The 27,247-nt window shown below is 41.1% G+C and overlaps 1 protein-coding gene across 6 annotated transcripts in view; it reads left to right on the top strand.

Moving 5' to 3' along the window:
- Nucleotides 1–27,247, top strand: part of focad (focadhesin) — a 181,879-nt gene that overhangs the window by 31,042 nt on the left and 123,590 nt on the right. For 5 of the 6 annotated variants that reach the window (XM_084692195.1, XM_084692196.1, XM_084692194.1 and 2 more), the window contains 3 exons: nucleotides 4,991–5,089; nucleotides 17,856–17,957; nucleotides 18,261–18,477. In XM_084692195.1, coding sequence (XP_084548321.1) covers nucleotides 4,991–5,089; nucleotides 17,856–17,957; nucleotides 18,261–18,477 — 418 coding nt within the window. Of the gene's footprint in view, nucleotides 1–4,990; nucleotides 5,090–17,855; nucleotides 17,958–18,056; nucleotides 18,108–18,260; nucleotides 18,478–27,247 lie in introns of those variants that run through there. The other variant, XM_084692198.1, reaches the window with a different exon arrangement.

Genomic DNA, 27,247 nt, shown 5'->3' with positions numbered 1-27,247 from the left:
AATTGGTCCGGATCTGTGTCAGACGGCCGAGGAGGGCAATACGCGGCTAGCAGGACCCATTAGCCAATCAGAAAGCTTATACTGTTGTTGCCATATAATAATTCATATCACACCAATAGACCACCATTACATTTTTCCTCTCGCGCATCCCCTAGAGGCAGCTCGCGCACCCCACACTTTGGGAATCCCTGAGCTAAGGGATGCTTTGCGTTTAGGTGGTATTTGATACTGTAAGAACTCGTACAGTAAACTAATACCGCATCGCGGGTGCAAACAACCTTCCTTGTGTCAAGGTTTCCATTGGGGAAGCTTCTTAAAAATACATTTTCCCTGAAGCAAACCCGGTGGCTTCATAGCTGCATCCATGTTAGCGTGTCACGTTTGATGTGGTAATTTCATACACAATGCATACACACGGGTTCTCGCACCCTACAGTGCAATTCAGCTAGGTATACATCCGCACAATTTGCAGATATTTCGAGTAATATAATAAAAGGTTACACATGTCAACGTTTATGTCTGATGTATCTTTTTTTGTAGATAAGATCATGTCAGATCTAGAAAGCGTATAGGATTTTTGCTTAATGTGTGTAAAAGTTGTATTTTGTCTGCACATTTGCCATGACATTATACAAACTACAACAGTGATTTAAGAGAACTACAGCTCTGAATTAATCTGTCTGACACGCCCCCGAGCGTGGTGCACGTGGTGCAGCGTGGTGTGGGAACGCAAAAAAATGCTGCAGTGTGAACCCACCGTTAGCTTTAAGAGCTTCTTAACGAATCTGGGAAACCCGGCCAATGACGGTCTTTGGTTGCCTCCATTTTGGCTTTCTTTTTTTCTCTATCCTCCCGGTTGTCCGCTAATAGTAGCCTATTGCTACGTTTTAACCAGGTATTCATTTAGTCTGTTTGTTTCCAGGAAAGCCAGTGTTTCCGCTATGTTGATTTTTTCTGTTCTAAATTTCTGCCGCCACTGTATCAGAAATAGGGCTGTACAAAATTTTAGGCCGTTTATTTACCGTCATTGTTAGGGTGCATGTCGGAGAATGGCACGGACATGCGCTTCACAGTTGAGATTGTGTGTGTGCGTCCTTGAAAACTGTAAGTCGTATAACATGTCAGTTCATTTAAGCCTGTTATTGTATTAGTCCAATGGTTCTCAATCTGTGGTACACAAGAGCCCTTTTAGTGGTACGCGGAGTATGCACGAAAAAAAAAAAAAGTTGAAGCAATCATGGAAACATAAACGTGCATGTCTACCCACACACACACTTAACACATAGGCCACAAGGTTTCTAAATTAAATTAAAATTAAACTCGGCTTTAATCTTTATGTACTGTGTTGTTGTTTTTCATGTGCGTGCACAACCAATAGAGAATTTACTGCGAGCCCCTTCTTTGGAGCTTCAGCTTGCGAAACTCCTCCTCCTCCGCTTTAACATCGGAAGCAACATGTGCCTATGTGACGTGTCGATCTTGCACAAGGTATCCTGACAGATTAGGGTGGGGGCTTGGTTTTTTTGCATTTTCAAAGCCCAAGACTCAAGAGGTATTATTAGAGGGTATTGTTATCCTTTGTTAAATTAAAACAGATGACTTTACATTAAATAATTATTGAAAAAACTGAAACCCGTCTCTCCAAGACATTACATTACATGACATTTACATTGTCATTTAGCAGACGCTGACAGCGCTTATCCCCATACTTGCTATGGTTTTTGAGTTGACAGTTCTGGGAATTGTGTTGGATGTAGCAACAGTAACTAGGGGCACGGCGAACTGGCGAACAGTCAATTATGCTATGATGTGACTGTTAGTCAATGCCGGTTAGACACTAACTATATAGTTATGCTGCAATCCTGGCTCCAAGGGAATATTAAGAGAAAAAATGAGGTGACGATTCATTGCAAAACCGATTTTACCTTGTCATAGTTGAAAAATGAAAGTTTGGTGTGTAAAATAGACATACAGTGAACCTCTAAGTGCATTAAAACCTCTTTCCTATCAAAATTTTACTTTTTGAAACTGCAACTTGCAAACGCTAGCTTTTGAAACAGAGCAAGTTGTGACGTCAATGCAAGTTGTGACGTGCAGCATCAACTTTGTCACGCCCCAAAATGTACATTTACCCGCCCTCTGGTCAGACACTAGTTTAGCTGCTCTGTGTACTTCCACACGAACAACACGTTTTTAAAGTATATTGAAAATGGACCATTGTAAATCCAGTGTTCCAGGCTGTACTGGGAATGCTGATACTTTTTATAATCTTCCCAAGGAACCAGACACTCGACAGACATGGCTGATGTTTATCTATGGGAAGATCCCTATAAAGTACAACATTAAATTATTACTTGGCTCGGACCATTTCACCAAAGACAGTTTTGAATGAAAACCTCAGACAATTTAAAGAAGGATTTGCTAAGCTGGTGTTGCTGAAAAGAGTTGCTGTTCCGACCGTATCCTCTTCACAAACGCAAGCTGTGAGTATGATTTTGTCGCTAACAGTAGCCTATTAGCAATGCTAACGTCTCCTGTATAGGTAGAATGCTAAATACATTTCAAAACACACCAACATAGCGTACCTTACTTAGCAAATGACTCAGTCGGCATAAAAAGTGAAGTTTCCAAAAAAATAGCCAGAAAACAAATAGCAGTCTAGCCTATTGCTAAAGCCCGTCTAGATTATCTATTTGAAAGAACTGGAGAAAGGCAGGTGCAAGATACAGGATACGTTAGCATTGCTAATAACTGTTGCGGTTGTGATGAACATAAGGTCCGAACGCACCTCTTTTCAGCAACAGCTTCATAGCATATCCTGCTTTACATTGTCCGAGGTTTTCACAATCGTCCTTGGTGAAATGGTTCGAGCAAATGTGTAATTGAGGGTCGAACTGCACAGGGATCATCTATGCTAGAGCTATGGTATACATCTGCCATGCCCGTCGAGTTAATGTTAGCAAGACTCTAGCTCATCTGCTTTTTATTAACGCTGATTTGCAAGGAATGCAAGAACAGCTAGATAGCGAAAACACCTAGACTGTAGGCATGTAAACTAGTTAAGCTTGCTAACGCAAGAGCATAGGTAGAATGTGATGATTTCGTTTATTGGCAATGGGGCTAACGCGTTATTTCATGTTCCTGACTGTGTTTCATTCGAATAAATAACCCGTGTTTAATGTAAATCTACAATTCACGATACATGTCAGGTTATTTTTCAGCAAGATATCTAGCTACAGTAACTGAAGCTGAGTTGAATCATGATATAGTTTGGTTGATTCTAAGCTGTAAAGTTCTACCCACCTAAATCGATCCAGTTTGCTTTGAGAAAGGAATGGTTTGCTGAACCCAATGCTAGTTTCCTCAAGGATCACAATGACTCTTGCTCAGAGACTAGTTGCTCTTATTGGTTAGTGGCAACTGATTTAAACTGTTGTATTTGCCGCAAAATATTATATTTTAGTTCATCTTATTTGTATTTTTACTGTTGCTGCTTTTTCTACAGGTACACTTGCACTTAGAGATTCATGTTGTTTAATTGTAACATGCTCTTATGGTTCTTCCCTTTGGCCCTTATTTTTTGGTTGTTCACAATGTCTGCTTCTTGTTTTGGCTACCCGCAATGCTTTGGGGCTATCTTGTTGTTATTATCAGTGACCTATGCACTTTGTAAAGCTCTCTCTTGGAAGTCGCTTTGGATAAAAGCGCCTGCTAAAAGAGTAAATGTAAATGACAAAAGAAGTGGAAACCCAGTCAATCGCCCCCTTAAAGACATAAGAAGCCAAGCTGGATCATTCAATGGTATTCTGTCTCCAACAATAAATGGCAGTGACCTTATCAAAGCCCAATTTTCATGAGTATTCCCTCCTATAGTTTTTCTTCTTGAGCAAGTAGCAGGAACTGGCTGGGGACAATCAGTTTTGTCTGCCCGTTTACAGAGAGGGAATTTTTTTTTGATCCCTTGCTGATTTTGTACGTTTGCACACTGACAAATAAATAATCAGTTTTCAATTTTAATGGTAGGTTTATTTGGAAAATGAGACAGGACAACAAAACAATCAAGAAAAAACACATGTCAAAATTGTTATAAATGTATTTGCATTTTAATGAGTGAAATAAGTATTTGACCCATCTGCAAAACATGACTTAGTACTTGGTGACAACACCCTTGTTGGCAGTCACATAGGTCAGACGTTTCTTGTTGTTGGCCACCAGGTTTGCACACATCTCAGGAGTGATTTTTTAAATTTCAAATAAATAACCTGTGTTGTTATGTAAATCTACAATTTAAGATACATGTTTGTCCAGATCTATTTTTCAGCAAGATAGCTGAGCTAACTGAAGCTGAGTTGAATCACAATAGTTTGTTTGCTAAGCTGTAGTGCTAACGTTACCCACCTAAGGCGATCCTGTTTGCTTCGACAACAGAAGTGGAAACAACTAACGTAAAAATTTCAAATTATATCTAGTCAATCTGTTGTGTTCTGCAGACACAATAGATGTATTTGTACGTTTTATTTAAAATCTCCACCTTAATTGTTTCAGTGAGTGCTGTGGCCGTGTTGCGTCTATGCTCCACAGCTTCGCTCGTTGTAAACCAACCAATCAGTGCGCAGCTGATCTATATATTCATGAGCGAACCATAAAAGGAGAAAACCTAGCGTTTTTTCCTGGGAAATTTTCACTAGATGTATCAGAGGGCATACAACATCACCCTGGCCCTTTTCAGCCCAACCAATGTTACATACCCTATTCGGAGTCCTTAAGGAACACTGTGAAATACCCCAAATAAACAGTCAAAGACCAAAGAAAACCGTGCTATAGAGAACATCTTGATGACTCTGGTCACACTGTCTCCACAAAGGGTGTGTCCATTTTTTATTTTGATGTACTTTCCTGACTAACTAAAACAAAATATGTGATTGTAGACCATTTCTGGTAGCTTTAAGTTTTCGAGAGTGACTTTCGTTTTTTTTCCTTTTGTGACTAGGAATGCACACGGGTTAATAAAGGTGATTGGGAGGCTACTTCAAATGCAAGCAGACAAACGAGACAGGGAGGTCCCCTTCACGTGCCCCTACAACATAAGGTAAGTTTCCCCGATGTGCCTTCTCTGATATTTAATCAGTTTTTTCTCTCCATATAATACACTCAAGCTGTAGACTGAGTTCAAACTGTATGTCAAGTAGACTACAAGTTGAAATGGAAGAATTGTAAAATACACTTCCTCAGGCTTTCCTCAGTCCTTTTCTTTGTAGGTCGTGTTCACACTTGTAGTTCAGTTCTCTTGGTCTGGACCAAAAAGAAAACGATACATTTAGTCCTGGTTCAATCAGTGTTCACACTGGCATTATTACCACCAAACCTACCTGATTGGAATGCTTTTAAACCTATGACTGAACATTTATCACTGAACACCAATTTTATACTTGAAATAGTATACTTGAAATATGGTTGTCGGACGACTAGGACCAAATGTTAATAAGGATGCTTTGACGGGTTGCATTTTTTTTTTACATCCTATTATTGGTCAATTTAGACATCATTGGTTCATGTTGCATTCACAAATCAATCAAACTGCACCAGAGTTTGTGTAGAAGCGGACCAAGACCTATTTTTAAGCGGTCTCTGTCCACTCGTTTGGTGCGCACCAGGGTTTGGATGACAGGGTTCAAACTTGTTCAAATGTACCACTAACAGAGCAATCGCACCAGAGTTTATTTTTACCTTTTTAGTCCAGCACCGAAATCCTGGTCCACTCATTTGTCACATCCCGCATCAACTACTGCAATGCCCTCCTCACCGGACTCCCCACAAAACTCATCAACAGACTGCATATCATTCATAACTTGGCTGCCCGGATCATCACCTGTACCTTATCATTGGACCACATTACTCCTGTAATCCTATAAAGCTCTCCACAATCTAGCCCCCACTTAACTCTGTGACATCCTTCACGAATATACTCCCTCCCGCACCCTCCGCTCATCCTTTTCTGGACTGCCAACCATTCCCACGTCACACCTCAGTACCATGGGTGCCCGAGCCTTCAGCTGCTCAGCACCCAGGCTCTGGAACTCCCCCCACACATAAGACAGACTCCATCACATTATTCAAGTCTCAACTCAAAACTCACCTGTTCAAACTGGCATACTCTCTATAACTGGACCCTGTGCACTTCTAGGGTTGCCAACGGTCCCGATTTGTCCGGGACATCCCAATTTATGGGTGATTTTGATTCGTCCCGTCCGGGACAGCTCTTGTCCCGTTTTCCAATCACAGCCTCGCCGGCCGGTATTCATATTTAGTAAACTGCGAACAAGTGCGCGTCCTGGATTTACCTGACTGAATTTGGTGAATGATGGTTTCAATCATTTTTATATTTTCTGGTATATCTAAGTTAAGTTTCCCAGGAGCTCTGTTGACATAGATTTAGTTAACGTTAGCTACAGCTTGATGAATTGAGTCATTGAACACAGCAGGAGAGAACACAACGTTAGCCAGCTAGCTAGCTAAAGCTCCGAATGAAAATTCAAAATGAACGTATGCAGCCCTTAGTGGTGCTTACAAACAACAGTGACACTGACAGATCGAAAGCTAATTTGAGACAATATATAGAAAAGCACAAAGCACAAAGATACAAGGCTTTCTGGAATGGATAGGCTCACCAAGCCCCCTCCCTTCACTTCTTGGCTTGAAATAAAGGCCCTTGTGGATCTTGATGGTATTGCATTTCAGATTTGGTATCCCATTGGTAATTCTGCAGCATTGATTTTTCTATACAGTTAAGATTTGTCAAGAATTAACATTTTTCAATGGTTCGCAAGGTTTGGAGGAATCCGCCATTACTGCTTGCAGTTATATTTGTTCGTTTTTTTTATTATTTTTTTTTATTCTTGTACCATGGAAGTCAATGGCAGCCCCCAGAACCATATGGTAACTTTTTGTGAAATTTGGCACACTCATTAAGTACAGTCACATCTATACTCACATCAAGTTTCATGTCCCCCATTAGACCACTCTAGCGCCACCAACGGGTCAAAGTTGGACTTGTGTTTACACACGTAACTTTTGAACCGTATGACTGATTTTCAAATTCCCTGGATCAAGACGAGTTCAACGCACCCTATGGCGTCAATTTCCGGTTATATAGATTTTACGCCACACCAAACAGGAAATTGTATCAAATCTCTGCAAATCTTTGAGATGTCAACACCAAACTTGGTATGATGACTCGGAACCCTCTTTTGAGGATGTCCACACAATTTGGTGTCATGTGATCATTGGGCGTGGCCGCAGGAAGCGAAAGTGTGTTTTGGCCAATAACTATTGATTTGATTGACTTTACAGACAGACATCCTGTGTGTGACTCATAATTAGCCGAATTGATGCGGCCGCCACTTTGAATGATTTGAAAAACGTTTTTTCTCTACTCCTCCTACAAATGTTGTCCAATCTTCACCAAATTTGGCAGAGATTATCTTCAGACCAAGCCTAACAAAAGCTATCACATGGTTTTTTGATTTTCAAAACCGTTTTTCCGGTACAGGCAATCAAAATGTGTCGTTAAGCCAGCAAACAGGAAGTTGGGTTGTATCTCAGCAAATCTTTGATGGATTCACACCAAACTTGCTGCGTGTACTTGTTACCCTCTTCTGAGGATGTCTAAAATGTTTTCTGGGTCATTTGACTGCTTGGCCACCTCATTGCTGCTTGCAGCTATATTTGGATTTGGTCAGATTTGGTATCCCCTTGGTAATTCTGCAGCATGGATTTTTCTATAGAGTGACAATTTGTGAAGAATATACATTTTTCAATGGTTCGCAATGTTTTGGAAGAATCCGCCATTGCTGCTTGCAGTTATATTTTTTTATATTTGTATGTCTGCATCTGAAGGGGTAAGTGTGAATACAGTGGAAAAAATAATTAAACTCAAAATACAATATTGCAGGAAAAGACCTGAATAGAGCCCAACATTTTATTTATTTAATGCATTCCAGCAGAAGTCTATTTGTTTCAATAGAAAGCAATCCACACAGCTGCGGCCAATCTACCACACATAGCCAGATTTGGATACGGTAGCACAGGTGTCACATTAATTTTTTTTTTTTTTTTTTTTTTGCGGTGCTTTGCCGTAATGTATCTGAAACGGAAGTTGATCTACCACCAAAGGAGAGCTAATATGTCGTTTTCAACAATACGTTTATGGGATATTTGTAGTGAGCTAGCTATAATAAATAGTTAAATGCCTCAATACGCTCAAGATACTGTAGGCCTAACCCTAACCTGGCATCCTTATTTCCATGGCAACACTCTTTCATGCTGCATTTTTGTCTCTGTAAATGTCAGAAGTTGTCATTTAAAGCCGGGTGGCTAGACACCAACAAAACGATGCTCTCCTCCATCTTTGCAATATTGGTTATGTGGATGGTTGCATTGATTGATTGCAATGTTTGCATTATAGGCTGGCCCGTGTGGTCTGATCCTACAGATGAGCTACTGTAGCTCAAATTGCTAAAAAAAAGTTTATGCTGGTTCTGATGCATTGTTTTGACACCTTTCTATCTCAGTTTGTTTGCTGACCCTTATCCACTGCCGAACGCACCTACAATGGGCCCATAGCATAGAGCATCAGAACTGGACCATGGAGCAATGGAAAAAGGTGGCCTAGTCTGATGAATCACATTTTCTTTTACACCATGTGGATGGCTGGTTGCATGTGCATCGCTTACCTGGGGTACACGTTAGAGTCCTGCACAGTTTATTTGAATTGTAGCAGAACCACGCAGGCAACATCAATTCCGAGACCAAACCGACACCCGATACAAGGACAGATTTTCACCTGAAAACGTAACCAAATTGTTACCCTTACGAATCCTTACCCTGTTAAAAAAAAGGAATCGATTTATTAAATTGGTTTAGACTCCAAACGTTGGCTAATGTTCCTCTGATGTCCCTTAAGGATTTATTAATTGTGTGGCACTATTTTAACCTTTAAGTAACTGGCAACCAAAAAGCTTTTGTAGATTTATTTTTCACAACACAATGCGTAAATTTGTAGCCTTGTCCTTGTCCACGATTACCCCCAAATCCTACCAAACAGCAGATTTAGCTCACGTAGGTTGCACGATAGTGTATTCTATAACCTTTCGTTTGATTTAATCATTTCTTGTTAAGCCATTTTGATAGACCCAGTGAATTCTCTTTTTTGAGAGTTCTGAATTGAATTCTCTTTTTTTGAATCGTACCGTTTTATCTGGTAGACTATTAACGACTTAAGTATTATGCAAATTAGAACGTTAAACACATCTTAAAACGTTTTATTTTAATAATGTTTCCGACCCGCAATATATTAGTTCTGAACCGCAACTTGCACGGCGGGTTGAAATATTTTTGTCCTTGTACTAAAAATTGGTTTTTTAGCGGTTTAACTGCGGGGAACCACGAGTACCCGACCCGGTGCAGGACTTTAGTACACGTGGCACCAGGGAATGCTATGAGAAGAAGGCAAGCCAGCGCAGGCAATGCTCTGCTGGGAAACCTTGAGTCCTGCCATTCATGTGGATGTTACTTTTACACGTACCACAGCGCTCTACGGACACAATGAAGCTATGGCTAGTAAACATAATTTATCATTTAATTATTATTTATTGTTGAATGGGTTCAATCTACCAATTCTTAGCAAATGGCTTTCTCTTGCTACCTGACTTCAGCCATCTCTCCAGTGCTGTTGATGGGTCACAGGCCTTCTGCTGAGGCTCTGGGCCTTTTGTTGAAATAAGGATCAGGTCTGAAAGACATTAGGATATGAGACTGCTGTGGAGATCTGATTGTATTCTCTTATAGGCACTGAAGGCTCTTTTGCATTGGCAAAACTGACTAGCAGAACAGGAATAATCTGAACAAGGAACAGGACTCTTTAATTTTCCTTGATAACAAAATAAATGATCAAGCGTTTTCTGCTCAGACTGTGACTGTAGCTTTTTTTGCATCCATCTCTGTGAAAGGTGACAAATGAGCGAGTGTTTGCGTGCATGACGTGTGCCATAAAAAGCATGTAAAGTTTTTAGTGAGAGAAAACGACAAAGGCAGTGTAGCGACATTTCACTTTCCATAACAACAACAAATCTAGTGACAAATCTAGCAACTTTCCGTTACTTTGACATGTTATCTCTGTTTTTGTTTATGAGCAGCAGCACTTGTACCTCTGTTAACTCGCACCCCAACATCCCCCCCGGCAACACTGGACAGGGAAGCGACGGTGCCTCATTGGAATCTGCGCTTAACTTATTCTTTGCCTCTAACTCAATCACAGGCGAGTAAAATCAATCAGTTTACTACCATTGGCTAATTAAAGAAAACATTGTCGCAGAGTGTAAAATGTGGTCGCATATGGAACTGTTTTACTCGCCTACCTAAGCATTGTTGTAAACCGTGTACACCCTTTCATGGAAATTGTATTCCTTGATGGCAGTGGCATCTTTCAGCAGGATAATGTGCCCTGCCACAAAGTCAGTCAACTTTGGTATCCAACTTCGTGTAATTTACTAACAAAGGCATTTATCCATGTTGTGTAGATACTTTATGATGCATTTACAAGGTATGAACATTCATGATTCTAGAATTACTCCTGTTCACACCTAGCTGTGAAACTTTAGGAAAAATCAGCTTGGATCATGTCCAACCTGGGTAACTGACCAATAAACCAGTCTCACCTACTCAGACACTCCTTTTTATAACTGCCATTACTTCTCTTAACTAAGTAGTGACTACCTGACCAATTCTACAAAGAAGCACTCAAGTCACACCGGGAACTAACACCTGGAACTTGTTCCTCAAACCATTCCTTAACAATTTTTGCACATCTCCAGGTGAAGGGTAGTTTAATTAAATCATCAAATTTAGTACAGTATGAAAAGAAAAGCACACATACATTCCTGTCATCCTTATAGTGTCCATAAGCAGTGTGGTTCTTGAGGGATGTTTGTAAATCCATACAATGTCAGCTTTTGAATAATTCTGAGACTAAGGGGAAGAGTAATGTGTATTGCGTTTGACTGCGGCAGATCTTTTGATATCCTATGGGCTAGCAGAGGGACATTTGGTGATAACCTTCTCGGGCGGATCTAGAAAAATATTCATGGGGTGGCAAGAGGGTGGCAGGACATTTGAGGGGTGGTATGCCGTGGCAGAAGTATATATGCTGATTTAATCGCAGTCATATTAATCAAGGTTTATTTGGAATGTATGTTTATTTGGAATGCCCCCAAATTAAGACGTTTTAACTCAAAAACATTAGGCTACATTATTATGGCACATTATTAAAGCCTTAAATCAAAGATATTGAGGAAACACAAATCAACATGTATGTTTTCATGGATTTATTAGCTATTGGTTAATCAATAACACACAACATAACACAACCAAACCGAAGGTTGGACAACCTGGTTAGCTAGTTGTAGAAGAATGTGCAAACAGTTTGACGTTTGTATGGTCGATTTTGACAAAGATATTGAAGAAACACTGAAAATTGTGTGTATTAAAATGTCTGTTTGGTTTTTCGGCATTCAGACTGTCTACTCTTTTACCCCGGTCCCTAAATATGACACAGAGCCTGAACGGAGGTACGAATATCAATGTCTGTTGAATCTCGAATATAAAACTGATTTCACCTTGGTCTCAGCGCATTGGGGAGGGTGGGAAGGGCAGAATTTCAAATAGAATGCATTGGTCTGAGGCAAACATTTAAAAAACTTCTCCACTTATATTACGTCTCTATTGTTTCGAAATAATTAACCTTTAAACAGAGCCCATTGCCACCAGTGTAGGTAGTAGGTCTGTGATAGCAATCTGATACAGTAATGTTCACGTTACGGTGCGTTCACACTGCAGCGTTTTTTAACGCTCTGCACCGCTGGCCTTCCCACAGTGCACCACGCTCGGGTGCATGTTAAAGTGAATACAGAGTTGTAGTTCTCTAAGGTCACTGTTGTAGTTTGTGTAAAACGGTGTCATGGACAAGTGTTCAGACTTGGGTTCATGTATTTAAATAGCGATAATTATTGATATATAGAGGTGGTCCTGTCTCGATCAAAATACTTTTTTTCACGCTTTTACACAGCATGATGCAAGGAATCAGATAAGCTGGCTGGATGTTGCATGATCTTGTCAACTACGCTATAGGCTACAGTACCATACAGCACTTCAAACATTTTTCCAGTAACATTCGCTAGGTTATGGACACTACACATTTACTGTATGGCTAGCGAGTGACTGCCGACCAGCATTTCAACGTTGAATGTCAATCGTGTGCTGGGTAAACTAGATTACTGTAGCTAGTGTAACGACCCTCACTCTCATGTGCATTGGTGATAAGGAATCGACCAGGGGTTCTTCACAGTAGCTTTTATTGCCTGCATTCACAATTAAAACAGAGTTTGCTGCTTGCGCGACTGCATACAAAAAAAATCTAAAACCAAACTCAGGACAATGCTCTCCATAACACGCAGTGCAGCGTGATTGCCGCCAAAATATACTTTCTCGGTTACAACATTTATAAATCACTTTCATTGTTAGTTTTCAAAAGCATTGGTTACTGTAACTTGTATACATTTATATGCACTCAATAGTTTGTAAATAAAACATGTTAATTTATTAAAATATGATATTATTCATGGAGCGCTCCCATAGCCTGCTTACGTCCAACGGAGAAGGTTTCACTCTAAAATACGGGTAGCGCAAACGCCCAAAATGCGTTAAAATAAACGTAATAAACAGCAGTTGCGCAGCCTGATATTACACCTTAGTGGATGCAGTATAACATTTGGAACATCTTTTGTTTGAATTCACTTCATCTAAATAAGGTTCATGTCAACTCTGTCACACAAGACTAGTAAAGTATGCAGCTAGCACAGAAGAAAGTTAGAGCTAGGTTACGTCCTGTAGCTTGCTAAAGTGACGAGACTGAATTTAACACACCATGGACACCGACAACATTGACAACCCTGCGCCCAGGGCCGCGTTTGTGCAATGGGCAGGAGGGGCTGCTGCCCCGGCCACTAGGGGGCCAGGCACGGGAGAAAAAGAAAAAAGGATTTACCCACCCGTAGTGAAGTCCACGTTCTCTTAGAGTCACGTGACTTTGCCTTCAAAAAAAGTAGACGAGTGGAGTCCCACACTGATTATCTAGCCTAGGTTCTTTTCAGTAGGCGGCCACAGCCAGATAATTAAATTATTCAATCCAGTTGTTTGTAAATATGTGTTTGCTGGGCTGTGTGTGTGCACGCTAGACTGCATGTTCCAATGTATTTTGACATCGTGGCTGGCTAAGGGTGAGTGTTACAATGTATTACAATCAGTGGTGATTTCTTTAAGACTGCAAGGGAAGCTCAGCTTCCCCTGCAAAAAAAAATAATTAATGGTCAAATATTTACTATTGTGTTGACATTTTAAATGCGTTAGAACACGTTCATATTGAAGAGTTCTTTCAGAATCAGCTACATATATTAGCAGCTCGACTGACTGATTTCCTTCTCATACATTCCCGTAGCGTCACAGTGCATTTCCCTGTTGAAGCTCAGCTTCCATGGACTTCAATGGGGCTACTCTGAACAGTTTTTTTCAGTGCTTCGAAACTATACGGTCATTGGATGAATCCTGAGATTATGTCCCGCCTCGGACGCTCAGCGTCTCTGGGGGTGAATGGAGGAGTGGGCTGGCCTGGACGCTGGGCTTCCGCGTGATGATTGGAGGGTCTGTCGAAAGATTGCATCTCCTTTTGATTGACAGTAATTTTGTACTACAAAAAGTCACAGAAAGTGTTCAAGCTCAGTCCCATTGCGGATTTTGCAACTGTAGTTGAAGGACAAACTGCAGCAACCTATTTCTTGGTATTTGCCTGGCGAAATTGCTAACCAATATTCATCATACATTTCATACAATATACACCACGTTCCTTGTTTCAGTTTAACCTAATTTCCACATTTCCTCCTTGATTAATATTGTTTTGTTAGATTGTTGGTTCATTCGTTAATTCATTCAGTAGGCTAGGCTTGTTGTAGGGGTGAACTAGCCAGTGAACTAAACATTTTTTGAATGTAGGCCGAAAATGAGCTTCCCCTTTTTGAAAGACCAGCAGCCGCCACTGAAATTACAATGTATTACATACTGATATTTTTGTCTGTCTTAATTTAATTACCAATCCCTCTCTCTCTCTCTAATATATATTGATAAAAATCATAGTAATAATATATGTATTATTACTATGGGGGCTTCTGCCCCTGGCCCCAGATGTCCTTAACCTGGCCCTGCCTGCGCCAGGTATACATTTTTTTTTTAAGTCTCTTTAATCGTACAGAGGCGTATAAAACAAGACTGAGTGTGTAGACACACATACGATGATTTGCTCTTCCATCTTGAAATTGTCAAACCTAGAAATGTTTACCATGACCAACAGTTGCTACGTACAAGAAACAAGAAACCAATCCAATTGGCCAACAGTAGCGTTTTCACGCTCCTCAATTACATAAAGTTGAGAAGATCCAACTTTAGACGCCCCTCTTGCCTTCCCACAATTCCCTACGCGAGCGTCGATGCCCCGCTCTCATTCCCACAATGCCCTATGCGAGCGTCAACGCCTGGTTTTCATTGAAAATGAATTGGAAGCCGACGCCCCGCTCCGCTGCAGTGTGAATGCACTGTAAGTGTAGACAATATTTAAACGTTGGTCAAAAATGCCTAGATTCATCCCTGAAGAATTGACACGGAAACACTTATCAACCAAAATTACAGGAATAGACAGGGCCAGGGAGTTTTCAGGCAATCTTTATGAGAATGGAGCAATACTTTTCTGCGAAGTCTGTCAACATTCAATCGACCATATTCGGCGTCAAACTGTTGTGGAACGTCTTCAGTAGCTCCAACACAAGAACAGGAAGGCCATCGGAATTCTGCAGATTTTCAGTCTGAATAACCGCAAAAAAATCCACAGATTTTGTTTGGGCTTGTATATTAGAAATTCGCTCTCGCAAATGTCTGACTTGTCAGAGTGGGGAGGAGGGTTGAAGTTAGAAATGCACTCTGGTAAATGTCCAACTCGGCTGCATTCACTTGCAGTCAGATATTAGAAATGTGCTCTCGCAAATGTGTGATGAGCCGCAACTTTTCTTTGTTTTCAAAGCTGCCAACTGGGGTGGAAAGGTTATTTTTAGGGTGGCAGTTGCCACCCCATGCAACCCCGGTAGATCTGCCCCTGCACCTTCTCCTGGCATAGATTATAGAAGGTTTTTTGCTGTTAATTCCATTAACCTCCAAGAGGTTATCAGAGGACACCAAGAGTGTCCTTTGATATTCCTATGATATTCATCTCTGTGCTATCGGAACTTTTAGAGAGAGAGACTAGAAAATATGCCTTAACAAGCCTGTCTTAATGACAATATTGAGGATTCAGTGATCCTTTACATTTCTTTTTGTGTCTTCAAGATTTTCATATTATGAAAAATCCCCCAAAGTATTTTTTTACCAGCACATGCCACATTTGTATTCATGTTGACTTGAATAGAAATCCAAGGAAATCAATAGGCAAGGCAAGTTTATTTGTATAGCACATTTGAACAACAAGGCAATTCAAAGTGCTTCACATGAAACCATTAAAAGCATCAAAACATAATGTAAAAGAAAACAAGATTTAAAAACAATTAATAACATTCAATAAAACATTACAAACATTCAAAAAGCAAGAAATAGAATAAAAGTTGCAATGCAGTTTAAGAAATAAAAATGCATGAGTGAGATGCAGAAATCGATTGATATCCTTGAATCTGGTTCAATTAATTAACAGCAAACAGTAAAGTCTTCAATCTGGATTTAAAGGAGTTGAGGTTCTCAGCAGACCTGCAGCTTTCAGGGACCTTGTTCCAGATATGTGGAGCAGAAAAAACTGAACGCTGCTTTTCCATGTTTAGTTCTGACTCTTGGAACACAAAGTAAACCAGTCCCAGAGGGGTCGGGATGGTTCATAAGGTAGCAGCAGATCACAAATGTATTTAAACTAGTGCTGTCAGTTTAACGTGTTATTAACGGCGTTAACGCAAACCCAAATTAACGGCGTACATTTTTTTATCGCGCGATTAACGCTCTTTTTGGTCTAGCAAACTTTTTAGTTTTTTCCACATGCTGTTGCAACAACTACCGACGCTAGAAAAAATTACAACACAACACCGGATCTAGCTAGACCGGAAACAAAACAACAGACCCACCACACACACTTGTTTGGCTTGCGAGCCGGCTAAAGAGTAGTAGCAGAGCCCGTTTACAGATATTAGACATTCTCTGGTAGTTGGCTAACGTTATGTTTTGAGTGGATGGCGAGCGCGAGACGCCGAAATGGATGCCAATAAGATTCTGAATGGAAAGTTTACTTTAAAAAAGTTGCCAAATGGTTCCATTGACAAGACCAAAGTGATCTGTGTGTTTTGTCGTTGTAAACTGAGCTATCATCGCAGCACGTCCGTCTGAAATACCACTTGATGGCCAAGCACACAGCTGATGCGAATTCTCCGCCCCTCATCAAAGCCAGGCGATTGCAATGTTGTTTTCAATAAAAAAAATATTTGCACTAAGCAATCCAAACCACTTTTCCATGTTGATAAGAGCATTACAATTTGAAAAAAGAATGGGACAAAAAGAAATCAAGGGACATTTAAAATAGATAAAAACGCGATTAATTGTGATTAATCGCAAGTTAACAATGACATTAATGCGATTAATCGCGATTAAATATTTTAATCGTTTGACAGCACTAATTTAAACTATTCAGTGCTTTATAAACCAGCAGCAGGATTCTAAAGTCAATTCTTTGTTGGACAGGAAGCCACTGCAAAGACCTCAGAACTGGAGTGATGTTATCCACTTTCTTGGTCTTAGTGAGGACTCGAGCTGCAGCGTTCTGAATCAGCTGCAGCTTTCTGATTGACTTTTTACAGAGAACTGTGAGCACACCGTTACAGTAGTCGAGTCTACTGAAGATAAATGCATGGACTCCAAAGAGTTCCTCCAAATCCCGTTGAGACATAAGTCCTCTAACCCTAGATACATTCTTCAGGTGATAGTAGGCTGATTTTGTAATTGTCTTGATATAGCTGCTCATATTGAGGTCTGAATCCATAACTACACCAAGATTTCTAGCTTGGTTTTGTGGTTTTTAACATCAGCGATTGAAACTGAGGCTGACTTTCAATTGTTTGTCCTTTGGACCAAAAACAATTACTTCTGTTTTATCTTTATTCAATTGAAGAAAATTCAGGCACATCCAGGTGTTGATTTCTTCAATGCATTTACCCAGCCCTTGTATGGGATTAAGTTATGTGGATTTGTGTGTCATCTGCATGATTATGATAACACACTTTGTGTGTAATAGAATGCATCTTTACAAAAACAGGCGGTTTTATTTTGAGGAAAAATGATCATCTTTCGTCAGTCTAAACCTCTGACCTGTTGAACTTGCAGTTGAATTGCAACTGAGAAAGGATTTGCTGTGTCTCCTCTTTGCTTACATTTTCTTCATTGTCTGCCTCTGAAAGCAGGTAATAGTGTGTCTGTCTGGTGTGGAGAAATGCCTGATTGATTGTTCTGTATTGAGGTCATTGCAAAACTAGGTGCCAGGATCCTGAAGATAGAGAGATGGTCACTAAGCTTAATGTGGGGAGGTGAAACAAGCAAGAGTTAAGAGAAAAGGGGGCAAAGAAACTCAGAGATAGGCTGAACTTGATTGAACTCTTTTGTTAAGATCTTGTTATAATACTGGAAATGTTATAATGTACTTACTGATATTAAGTGGAAATTAATGTGTTTTGCAGAAGCAACCCACATCCGTACATCACTGTGCTGGAGAACTGTCCGGACTGCTGGACTGCCCTGCTGATGGAGATGAATGACATCCTCCAGGAAGCAATGGACAGGTAATGGACAGGTTGTCTACGTGATCAGAATGGGAATGAACCTTGCCTTTCATAACTGATGAAAATGTACAACTATGGTTCCATGAATAGGTTATCAGTTGGGCACAGGTGCTATCAACTTTTTCAACCTGAGAATTCATTTGAGTGAAGGTATTTTTGGAGCTCTGAGTTGATTTTAGAATTTTAACCAATGTGATTTGCTCACAGTTCTAAGCCCTGTAAATGACACTATTAGATCAAATTAAATCCATGTTTACCCTGCCACTATGCTGCCAGAAATGTATGTTTTCTGTGTGCATGCAGGGATGAATCTGCATACGTGACCATGTTTGCACCCTTCCTACGCTACTTGTATTGTGAGCCTAAACGACTGCCTCAGCATGCTATGCTGAGACACAGCCTACTCAAGGTCTTACTGCCCACACAACCAGGAGAGAGTACTCACAGTGATCAGGCGCAAACCACTGAAGCCTTCCACAGCTTGGTTTGCTGTCTCTATGACCTGGTTTCATATATGCAGGTAAGGCTTCTTTACTCATATGTTGTATATTCAATTAACTTTGCGACTCGGCTTGTTTAGCGAGATCACGACCATCCAAAATAAATAAATACATCTTGCCAATCATCGTTCTGTGAGGAATTACTGACAGCTACAGCTACGTGGATGAAATTAGACAGTGATAGACTGTGATAGATGGTTCATCCGGTCAACTTTTTAAATATGTGTAACAAACACATACGAAGGTTTATATTAAGTACCCAGTTTTAAGGTCTTCTTAAATGGAGGAACCAGATATATAAAACTTGAGGAACAGGAACAGCAATTTTACATTTACTATGGCTGGAAACCCAAAAAATAAATCAAATCAAATCAAATGTATTTGTATAGCCCTTTTTACACGCAAGCATGTCACAGAGGGCTTCACATACGCCCATAGATCTGCCCCTCAACCAACCTAAACCCTCAAGGAAAAAAATATACATGGATATTGTACAAAAATGAACAATATTCGATATATGTCTCAATATGTTTGCATTAGCATTTAAATACCGTATTTTCCAGACTATACGTCGCTCCGGAGTATGAGTCGCATCAGTCAAAAAATGCATCATGAAGAGGAAAAAAAAGATAACATATAAATCGCACTGGACTCTAAGTCGCATTTATTTCGAAATTTTTTTCACAAAATCCAAGACCAAGAACAGACATTTCATCCGTAAAGGAAAGTTATTCAACTACACAATAACACATAAAACAACAGGCTGAATAGGTGTCCGGTATGTTAACGTAACACATTAAGTTATTCAGCTACACAATAGCATAACATACCTGGGAGGCCGAATAGGCTAAATTAACATAACAAACTATCGAGTCCAACAAGCAAGTTACCGGTAAGCAAATTCACCAAGCTCCTGATCTCATTCCACATCACTGAATCCGTTGAACTCGTTGGTTCATGTCAGTCCGTATGAACATTTAAGCAGTTGCCATAACATGGTACATGGACAAATTGGACCTCACATGGAACAATTCATGCAGAGGTCCTTATGTGACAGGACAAAAAGAGAACAAAAGAGAGTGCCTGTGCACCTGCATATACCATGTATTTAACAATTAAAATTATTGCTGTGAAACGATACAAATATTTAATTGTGGTTAATCGCATTAATGTCATAGTTAACTCGCGATTAAGCGCAATTAATCGCACATTTTCATCTATTCTAAATGTCCCTTGATTTCTTTTTGTCCAATTATTTTTTTCTTATTTTAATGCTCTTATCAACATGGAGAAGTGGATCAGATTGAAAACAACATTGCTATCTCCTGGCTTTGACGAGCGGGCAGAGAATTCGCATCAGCTGTGTGCCTAGCCATCAAGTGGTATTTCAGACTGGACGTGCTATGATGATAGCTCAGTTGACAACGACAAAACATTCAGATCACTTTGGTCTTGTCAAAGGAACCATTTGGCAACTTTTTAAAAGTAAACTTTCCATTCAGAATCTTACTGGCATCCATTTCGGCGTCTCGTGTTCGCCATGCACTCAAAACCTAATGTTAGCCTACTACTCTTTACATTTACATTTATTCATTTAGCAGATGCTTTTATCCAAAGCGACTTCCAAGAGAGAGCTTTGCAAAGTGCATAGGTCACTGATAATAACAACAAGATAGCCCCAAAGCATTGCGGGTAGCCAAAACAAGAAGCACACATTGTGAACAACCAAAAAATAAGTGCCAAAGGGAAGGACCATAAGAGCATGTAGTTAAGCAAGTTACAATTAAACAACATTAATCTCTAAGTGCAAGTGTACCTGTAGAAAAAGCAAGCAACAGTACAAATACAAATAAGATTAACTAAAATATAATATTTTGCAGCAAATACAACAGTTTAAATCAGTTACCACTAACCAACAAGAGCAACAAGTCTCTAAGCAGGAGTCATTGTGATCCTTGAGGAAACTAGCATTGGGTTCAGCAAACCATTCCTAAGTACCGTTGTACTCCCGGAACAAGTGCGTCTTGAGCCTTCTCTTGAAGGTGGGGAGACAGTCAGTGTCTCTGATGGAGGTGGGGAGTTGATTCCACCACTGGGGGGCCAGGCAGGAGAAGAGCTTGTGTTGGGACCGGGCGGTCTTGAGCAGTGGGACCACCAGGCGGTTGTCTGAAGAAGACCGTAGGTGGCGGGTGGGGGTGTAAGGCTGCAGGAGAGACTTGATATAGTCGGGTGCAGTCCTGTTCACTGCTCGGAAGGTCAGTACCAGGATCTTGAATCTGATGCGGGCCGTGATGGGTAGCCAGTGGAGGGAAATGAGGAGCGGAGTAACGTGGGAGCGTCCGGGTAGATTGTAGACCAGGCGTGCCGCTGCATTCTGAATCCTCTGAAGAGGGCGGGTTGCGCGTGCTGTGAGGCTGGCGAGCAGCGAGTTGCAGTAGTCCAACTTGGAGAGGACAAATGCTTGGACAAGCAGCTGGGTGGAGTGCTCAGACAAGTCCCAGGGTGCAGATCCCAGGGTGATTGAGAGGTCGTGGGAGATGGAGGGTTTGGCCGGGATGATGAGAAGTTCTGTTTTGGCGAGGTTCAGCTGGAGGTGGTGCTCGGTCATCCAGGCGGAGATGTCTGCGAGGCAGGCCTCAATCCTAGCTGAGATCCCCGGATCGGTCGGGGGGAACGACAGGTACAGTTGCGTGTCGTCAGCGTAGCAGTGGTAGGAGAAGCCATGGGAGGTGATGATTGGTCCAAGTGAGGTGGTGTACAGAGAGAAGAGGAGGGGTCCAAGGAAGGAGCCCTGTGGGACACCAGTAGAGAGCTGGCGAGGGTCTGACAGTTGGGTCTGGTAGGATATTCCCGATAGATAGGATGAGATCCACTGGGGTGCAGTGCCAGTGATGCCCATCTCAGAGAGTCTATAGAGCAGGATATGGTGGTTTACCATATCAAACGCTGCAGAAAGGTCCAGCAGAATGATGACGGATGACCTGGAAGCCGCTCTGGTAGACTGGAGGGCAGCGATGACTGAAAGGAGGGCAGTCTCTGTGGAGTGGCCGGTCTTTAAGCCCGATTGGTTGGGGTCAAGCAGGTTGTTCTGAGAGAAAGGTAGACAGTTGATTAGATACAGCACGTTCAATTGTTTTAGAAAAGAAGGGTAACAGTAGTCAATCTGTAGTTCCGGAGGACGGCAGGGTTAAGGGAGCGTTTTTTGAGTAGAGGGGTAACTCTGGCCTGTTTGAAAGGCAGAGGGGAAGGTGCCAGAGGTAAGAGAGGAGTTTAGGACATGGAGCAGAAAAGTTATGATGGAGGGGGAGATGGTTTGAAAGAGAGGGGAGGGGACAGGATCAAGGGGGCAGGAGGTGGGGCGATGAGAGAGAATGAGGTCAGAGAGCTCTGACTCGGACAGAGGAGAGAAAGAGTTTAGACATTTAGTTGGGTAAGTCATGGAGGGTGAGGGGGTAGGAAAGGTGGGTTTAGTGAACCGACTGCTCATGTCGGAGACTTTTTCCTCAAGAAGGAGGAGAAGTCGTCTGCTGTCAGGGTGGAGGGGGGGGTGGGGGAGGTGGGTTAAGAAGGGTGGAGAAGGTAGAGAAAAATTTGTGGGGATTTGAAGCGGAGTTAATTTTGTTAAGAAAGTAAAGGGTTTTAGCACCAGTTATGTGAGAAGAGAAGGATTTAAGGAGGGAGTGATACTTATCAAGGTCCAGACCGTCTTTGGACTTGCGCCATCTCCTCTCAGCTGCTCAAAGGATGGACCGTTCTTCACGAATAACATCTGTAAGCCACGGGCAGGAAGGAGAAGATCGTGCAGGCCTGGTTGACAGGGGACAGAGAGAGTCAAGTGATGCAGTTAAAGTGGTTAACAGGGTGTTGGTGACAGTGTTAATGGGGTGGGACGAGAACTCAATGACTCTCTCTGGCAATGACTCAGTCAATGGGAGGGAGGGAGGATGTTACAATAGAGGAGAAATGGGAGGGGGATAGGGAGCGGAGGCTGTGCCGGAAAGTTACGAGGGGAGGGGAGGTAGGAGGGGTTGGAGGGAGAGAGACAGAGATTTGATAAAGTTGTGATCAGAAATGTGCAGTGGGGTTACAGAGGTGAAGTCAGTGATACAGTTACGTTTCAGGACAAGGTCTAGCTGTTTGCCTGCCTTGTGGGTCGCCGGTGTGCTCAGCAGCGTCAGGTCGAAGGAGGTCAGGAGAGACAAGAAGTCGACAGCCTGCGTTCCGTGGAGGTGGATGTTGAAGTCCCCAAGGACTATCGGGGGTTCCATCATCTGGGAGGACGCTGAGGAGCATGTCCAGCTCCTCCACAAAGTCGGCTAGCGGTCCTGGTGGGCGATAAAGAACAATTAAGCATGCTTTGATAGGATCAGTTAGCATCACATAATGGTGTTCAAATGATTTGGCAGTAACAGAGAGTGGTGTGGATGTGTATTTAATATGTGGGGAAAGAAGCAAACCTGTCCCACCACCCCGCTCGGTTGAGCGGGGTGAGTGAGTGAAGGAGTGGTTGACAGAGAGAGCAGCTGGAGTTGCAGTGTTCTCTGGGCGGATCCAAGTCTCTGTCAGCGCAAGGGCATGAAGAGAAGCATGGGAAGCAAACGCCGGGATGAAGTCTGTCTTGTTCACAGCAGACTGGAGTTCCAGAGCCCTAAAGAAAGAGAGAGGACAGGTGGAGACGATCTGGATAGGTAGTGAAGGTTAGAAGTTGACCGTATATACTTTGTGTAGTGTATGGGTACTGTAATGAACAGGAATGCTAAGTAAAACACATGCTAGCTATGAATAAATTCTAGGTAGAATATAATCTAAATATGAATAGGTTGATACTTATCAGAAGAGGTGATCCGGCCCCGTCGGCCTTCCACGTTGGACTCCCGCAGGTAGACTCCCTGTCTTTGTTCGACTGAGTCTTAGCCGGCTCGCAAGCCCAAACAAGTGTGTGCGGTGTGCCTGTTGTTTTGTTTGCGGTCTAGCTAGATCCGGTGTGGTGTTGTAGTTTTTCTAACGTCAGTAGTTGTTGCAACAGCATGTGAAAAAAACTATAAAGTTTGCAAGGCCAAAAAGAACGTTAAACGCGCTATTAAAAAATTGGCACTGTTAAAATGGGTTTGCGTTAACACCGTTAATAACGCGTTAAACTGACAGCACTAATTAAAATCATGAGTATAGGGTGGGAATCGACAGGGACCTTACAATATAAAATACTGCAATACTTGACTGCCGATATGATATGTTTTGCGACAGCAATTCAGTAAATATTGGATATTATTGCTTGCTTCTCTTTTGCCCTGGATCTTAAAACATTGTTAATTGGGGTGTGCTTGCCTTCGGCGAGCACAAACCATTGTAATCTGACATATATATTTATTATTTATTATTATTGTTTATTTTCGCGCCCCTAAGGCTCAGTCAATATTTGGACTACATAGACAACGTCGATGTCAAAAGGTTCGTCTTGGTCGCCTTTGCAGTGGTTCTATTGGGATTTATGTACCGTTGCACGGTTTAGGTTTTAATTAAGTTTTTGTGGCAAAAGTGAAGCTAACGGTGGCTAACTTGCTAGCCACAGTCACTGACGCTACTGACGTCACTAACGTCACGAAATATCGCGTAACTACCTCTAGCAGAACATTAGTTTAGCAGCTCGTTAACTTCTGGGAGATAGCTAGGCTAACTGCTTTACTGCAAGGGAGCTGCAGAAACGCCACAAGCAAATAGGACAGGGTGATAACTATTTACTAATTTTACTTTATGATATGAAAAACAATATAAGCTGATATAAAGAAGTAGTTATATCTACTTTCGGAAACAGTAGTCTACTATTTCACTGAAGCATTAGCATCATGACATTAGCCTCTGTTGTCCGGGCAACACATACTACAGCGGTCTATGATGCATCTGTTTTCAATCGTTAAAATAAACATTCCTCACAATTACATTTTCGTTGTAGGATTTATTATGACATTAGATTATAAGTAAACGATTTGTTGGTGAAATTATCATTACCTGTGGTTTCAAACCAGTGTAGCTCACTGCAACGCTGTACTGTAGCCTAGTCTAGTACAGTAGCTAAAAAAACAAACATCTCCACAGCTGTTTACAGTACAGTAGGCTACGTAGGAAGTCAAACAGCTCATGTTTGGCACTACCATTACTTAAATCAAAAGTCTTTCAATAGGTGAAACTATCTGACTAGTGACTACTGACCTGAACTTAATTGCCACAGCCTAAACTTCAATCTGTTCACGAAAATAATTCATTTAATTTCAGGAGAAACTTGCAATGACGTGCAAGTCATAGAGATTAGGTCAATTTTTACACCGGTCTGCCAAATGTATTCGTTTTGATTCAACTATGAGGTTGCTGATCACCATTCCCTCTTGCAGGGGAAAGGAGTAGACAACTATTTCATTCTACTCTTCACTCTTTGTATTTTGAGTTGTAAATGAGCAGAAAAAAAATATGCTTTTAAATCAATGTAATCTTTATAAATAATAAGTAGGCTATGCATTTTAATATAAAATATACAGAAATGTAATTTAAATACGGACCCCTGCAACCAACGCAAGTAAGCAAGCACACCCTACAATTTCCCCAGAAATTGTAACCGCTCTAGTTCATACTGTTGGCCTACATCAATAAATAAACTAAAGCGAATCTACGAGCCACAAAAAAGTGCATATTATCAGCATTTGTCTGGTTGTAGCTGCTAATTTTGTGCCCTGCCGGCTGCTTTGGGAAGACACAAACTATATTCTCTCATGTATTTGGGTGTGCTTGCCCTTTGGCAAGGGTACAACTTTTGTAATCTCACATATATATATATATTATGAATATTTTCCCACCCCTAAGGCTCCCTCAATATTTGGGATTCATAGACAATGTGGGTGTCAAACTGTTTGTCTTGGTAATGATTGCGTTGCTTGTTTTGGGATTTAGGTTCCATTGCATGGTTTAGGCTTAAATTACGTTTTTGTGGCAAAAAGTGAAGCTAACAGTGGCTAACTTGCTAGCCACAGTCACTAGTGTCACAAACACACACGTGAGTACCTGTAGCACAATATTAGTTTAGCAGCTCCTTAACTTCTGGGAGATAGCTGCTAACAACGTAAAACAGCAAGACAGCTGCAGAAACGCCACAAGCAAAGAGGCCAGGGTGATAACTATTTACTCATTTAACACAATTGTGACATTTATTGTACAATATGATATATGATGATATTATTAGTCTAAGCTAGTACATCTACTTTCGGTAACAGTAGTCTACTATTTCACTCAGGTGTTAGCATCATGACATTAGCCTCTTTAACCGATACATACAGCGGTCCGTGATATATCTGTTTTCAGTCATTAAAATAAACATTCCTCACAAATAAATGTTTTGGGTCAAAGTCCAGGGCCCATTTTTTCTCCCAGTCTGTCACTGATCCTATATATAGTATATATTAGGGGTGTAATGGTGCATGTATTCGTACCAAACCGTCACAGTCAAACAAAGAATACATCTGAGTCAGTCACAGGCATTTCTACTTTCTAGAGTGAATTTGTGAATAAAAGTTGCATTAAAGAGTCATTGACTGCAAAACCGAGTTAACCTTGTCAAAGTTGAATAACGACAGTTTGGTGGGTAAAATGGACATACAGTGACCCTCAAAGTCCATTGACATATCTTTCCTTTCTAAATCTCCCAATTTGAAACTGCAGCTGTAAAACGACCGGTTTCCAAAAATCTACATTTGTGACATCACAAATGTGGCTCCATCTGTTTTGGCTCTGGTCTGTACCTTTGTCACACCCCAAAATGTTCTGCGTGCTGCTCTGTGTACTTCCACGGAATTACAAAGAAGAAAGTTTTTCAAGGATATTGAAAATGGACTACGGTGGTAAATGCATTGTTCCAGCTGTACAGGGAATGCTGACACTTTTCAGAGTCTTCCTAAGGAACCAAACACTCAACGGGATGTTTGTCTATCAGAAGATGCCTGTGCAGTTCGACCCTCAATTACACATTTGCTCAAACCATTTCACAGAGCCTCAGTTTTGAAAACCTGGGACAATGTAAAGCAGGATTTGCTATGAAGCTAATGCTGAAAATAGGTGCTGTTCCGACCTTACGTTCATCACAACCGCAAGCTGTAGTATGATGTTGTCGTTAACGGTTATTAGCAATGCTAACGCATCCTGTATCTAGCATAGGTAGAATGTGTGAGGATTTAATTTTTTGGCAATGGGGCTAACATTATTTCATGTTCCTGACTGTTTCATTCAAATAAATAACCTGTGTTGTATGTAAATCTACAATTCACGATGCATGTTTGTCCAGATCTTTGTCAGGTAATTTTTTATTAGTTAGCAAGATAGCTAACTGAAGCTGAGTTGAATCACGATAGTTTGGTTGCTAAGCTGTAAGTTCTACCCACCTACATCAATCCAGTTTGCTTCGACAACAGAAGTGGAAACAGCTATCGTTATCATTTCAAATGATATCTAGTCAATCTGTTAAACAGTTGTGTAGACTATAGATTTATTTATACGTTTTTATTTCAAGTCTTCACCTTCAATGTTTCAGCGAGTGCTGTTGGCTGTGTTGCGTCTTTTCTTCGTAGCTTCACTCGTTGTAAACTAACCAATCAGAGCGCAGCTCATCTATATATTCATGAGCATACCATAAAAGGGAGAAAACCTCTCGTTTTATTGCAGAGCTATTGCAATAAACTGCAAAAACCTCAGAATTTGAGTGATGTGATCCACTTTTTGGTCTTAGTGAGGACCTGCAGCGTTCTGAATCAG

This window comes from Hypomesus nipponensis, chromosome 25 (genome assembly GCF_054491055.1).
Source record: "Hypomesus nipponensis isolate SF chromosome 25, ASM5449105v1, whole genome shotgun sequence".
NCBI lineage: Eukaryota > Metazoa > Chordata > Actinopteri > Osmeriformes > Osmeridae > Hypomesus > Hypomesus nipponensis.
Note: the sequence above shows the minus strand (reverse complement) of the source record. Positions and strands in the feature narration are given on the sequence as shown.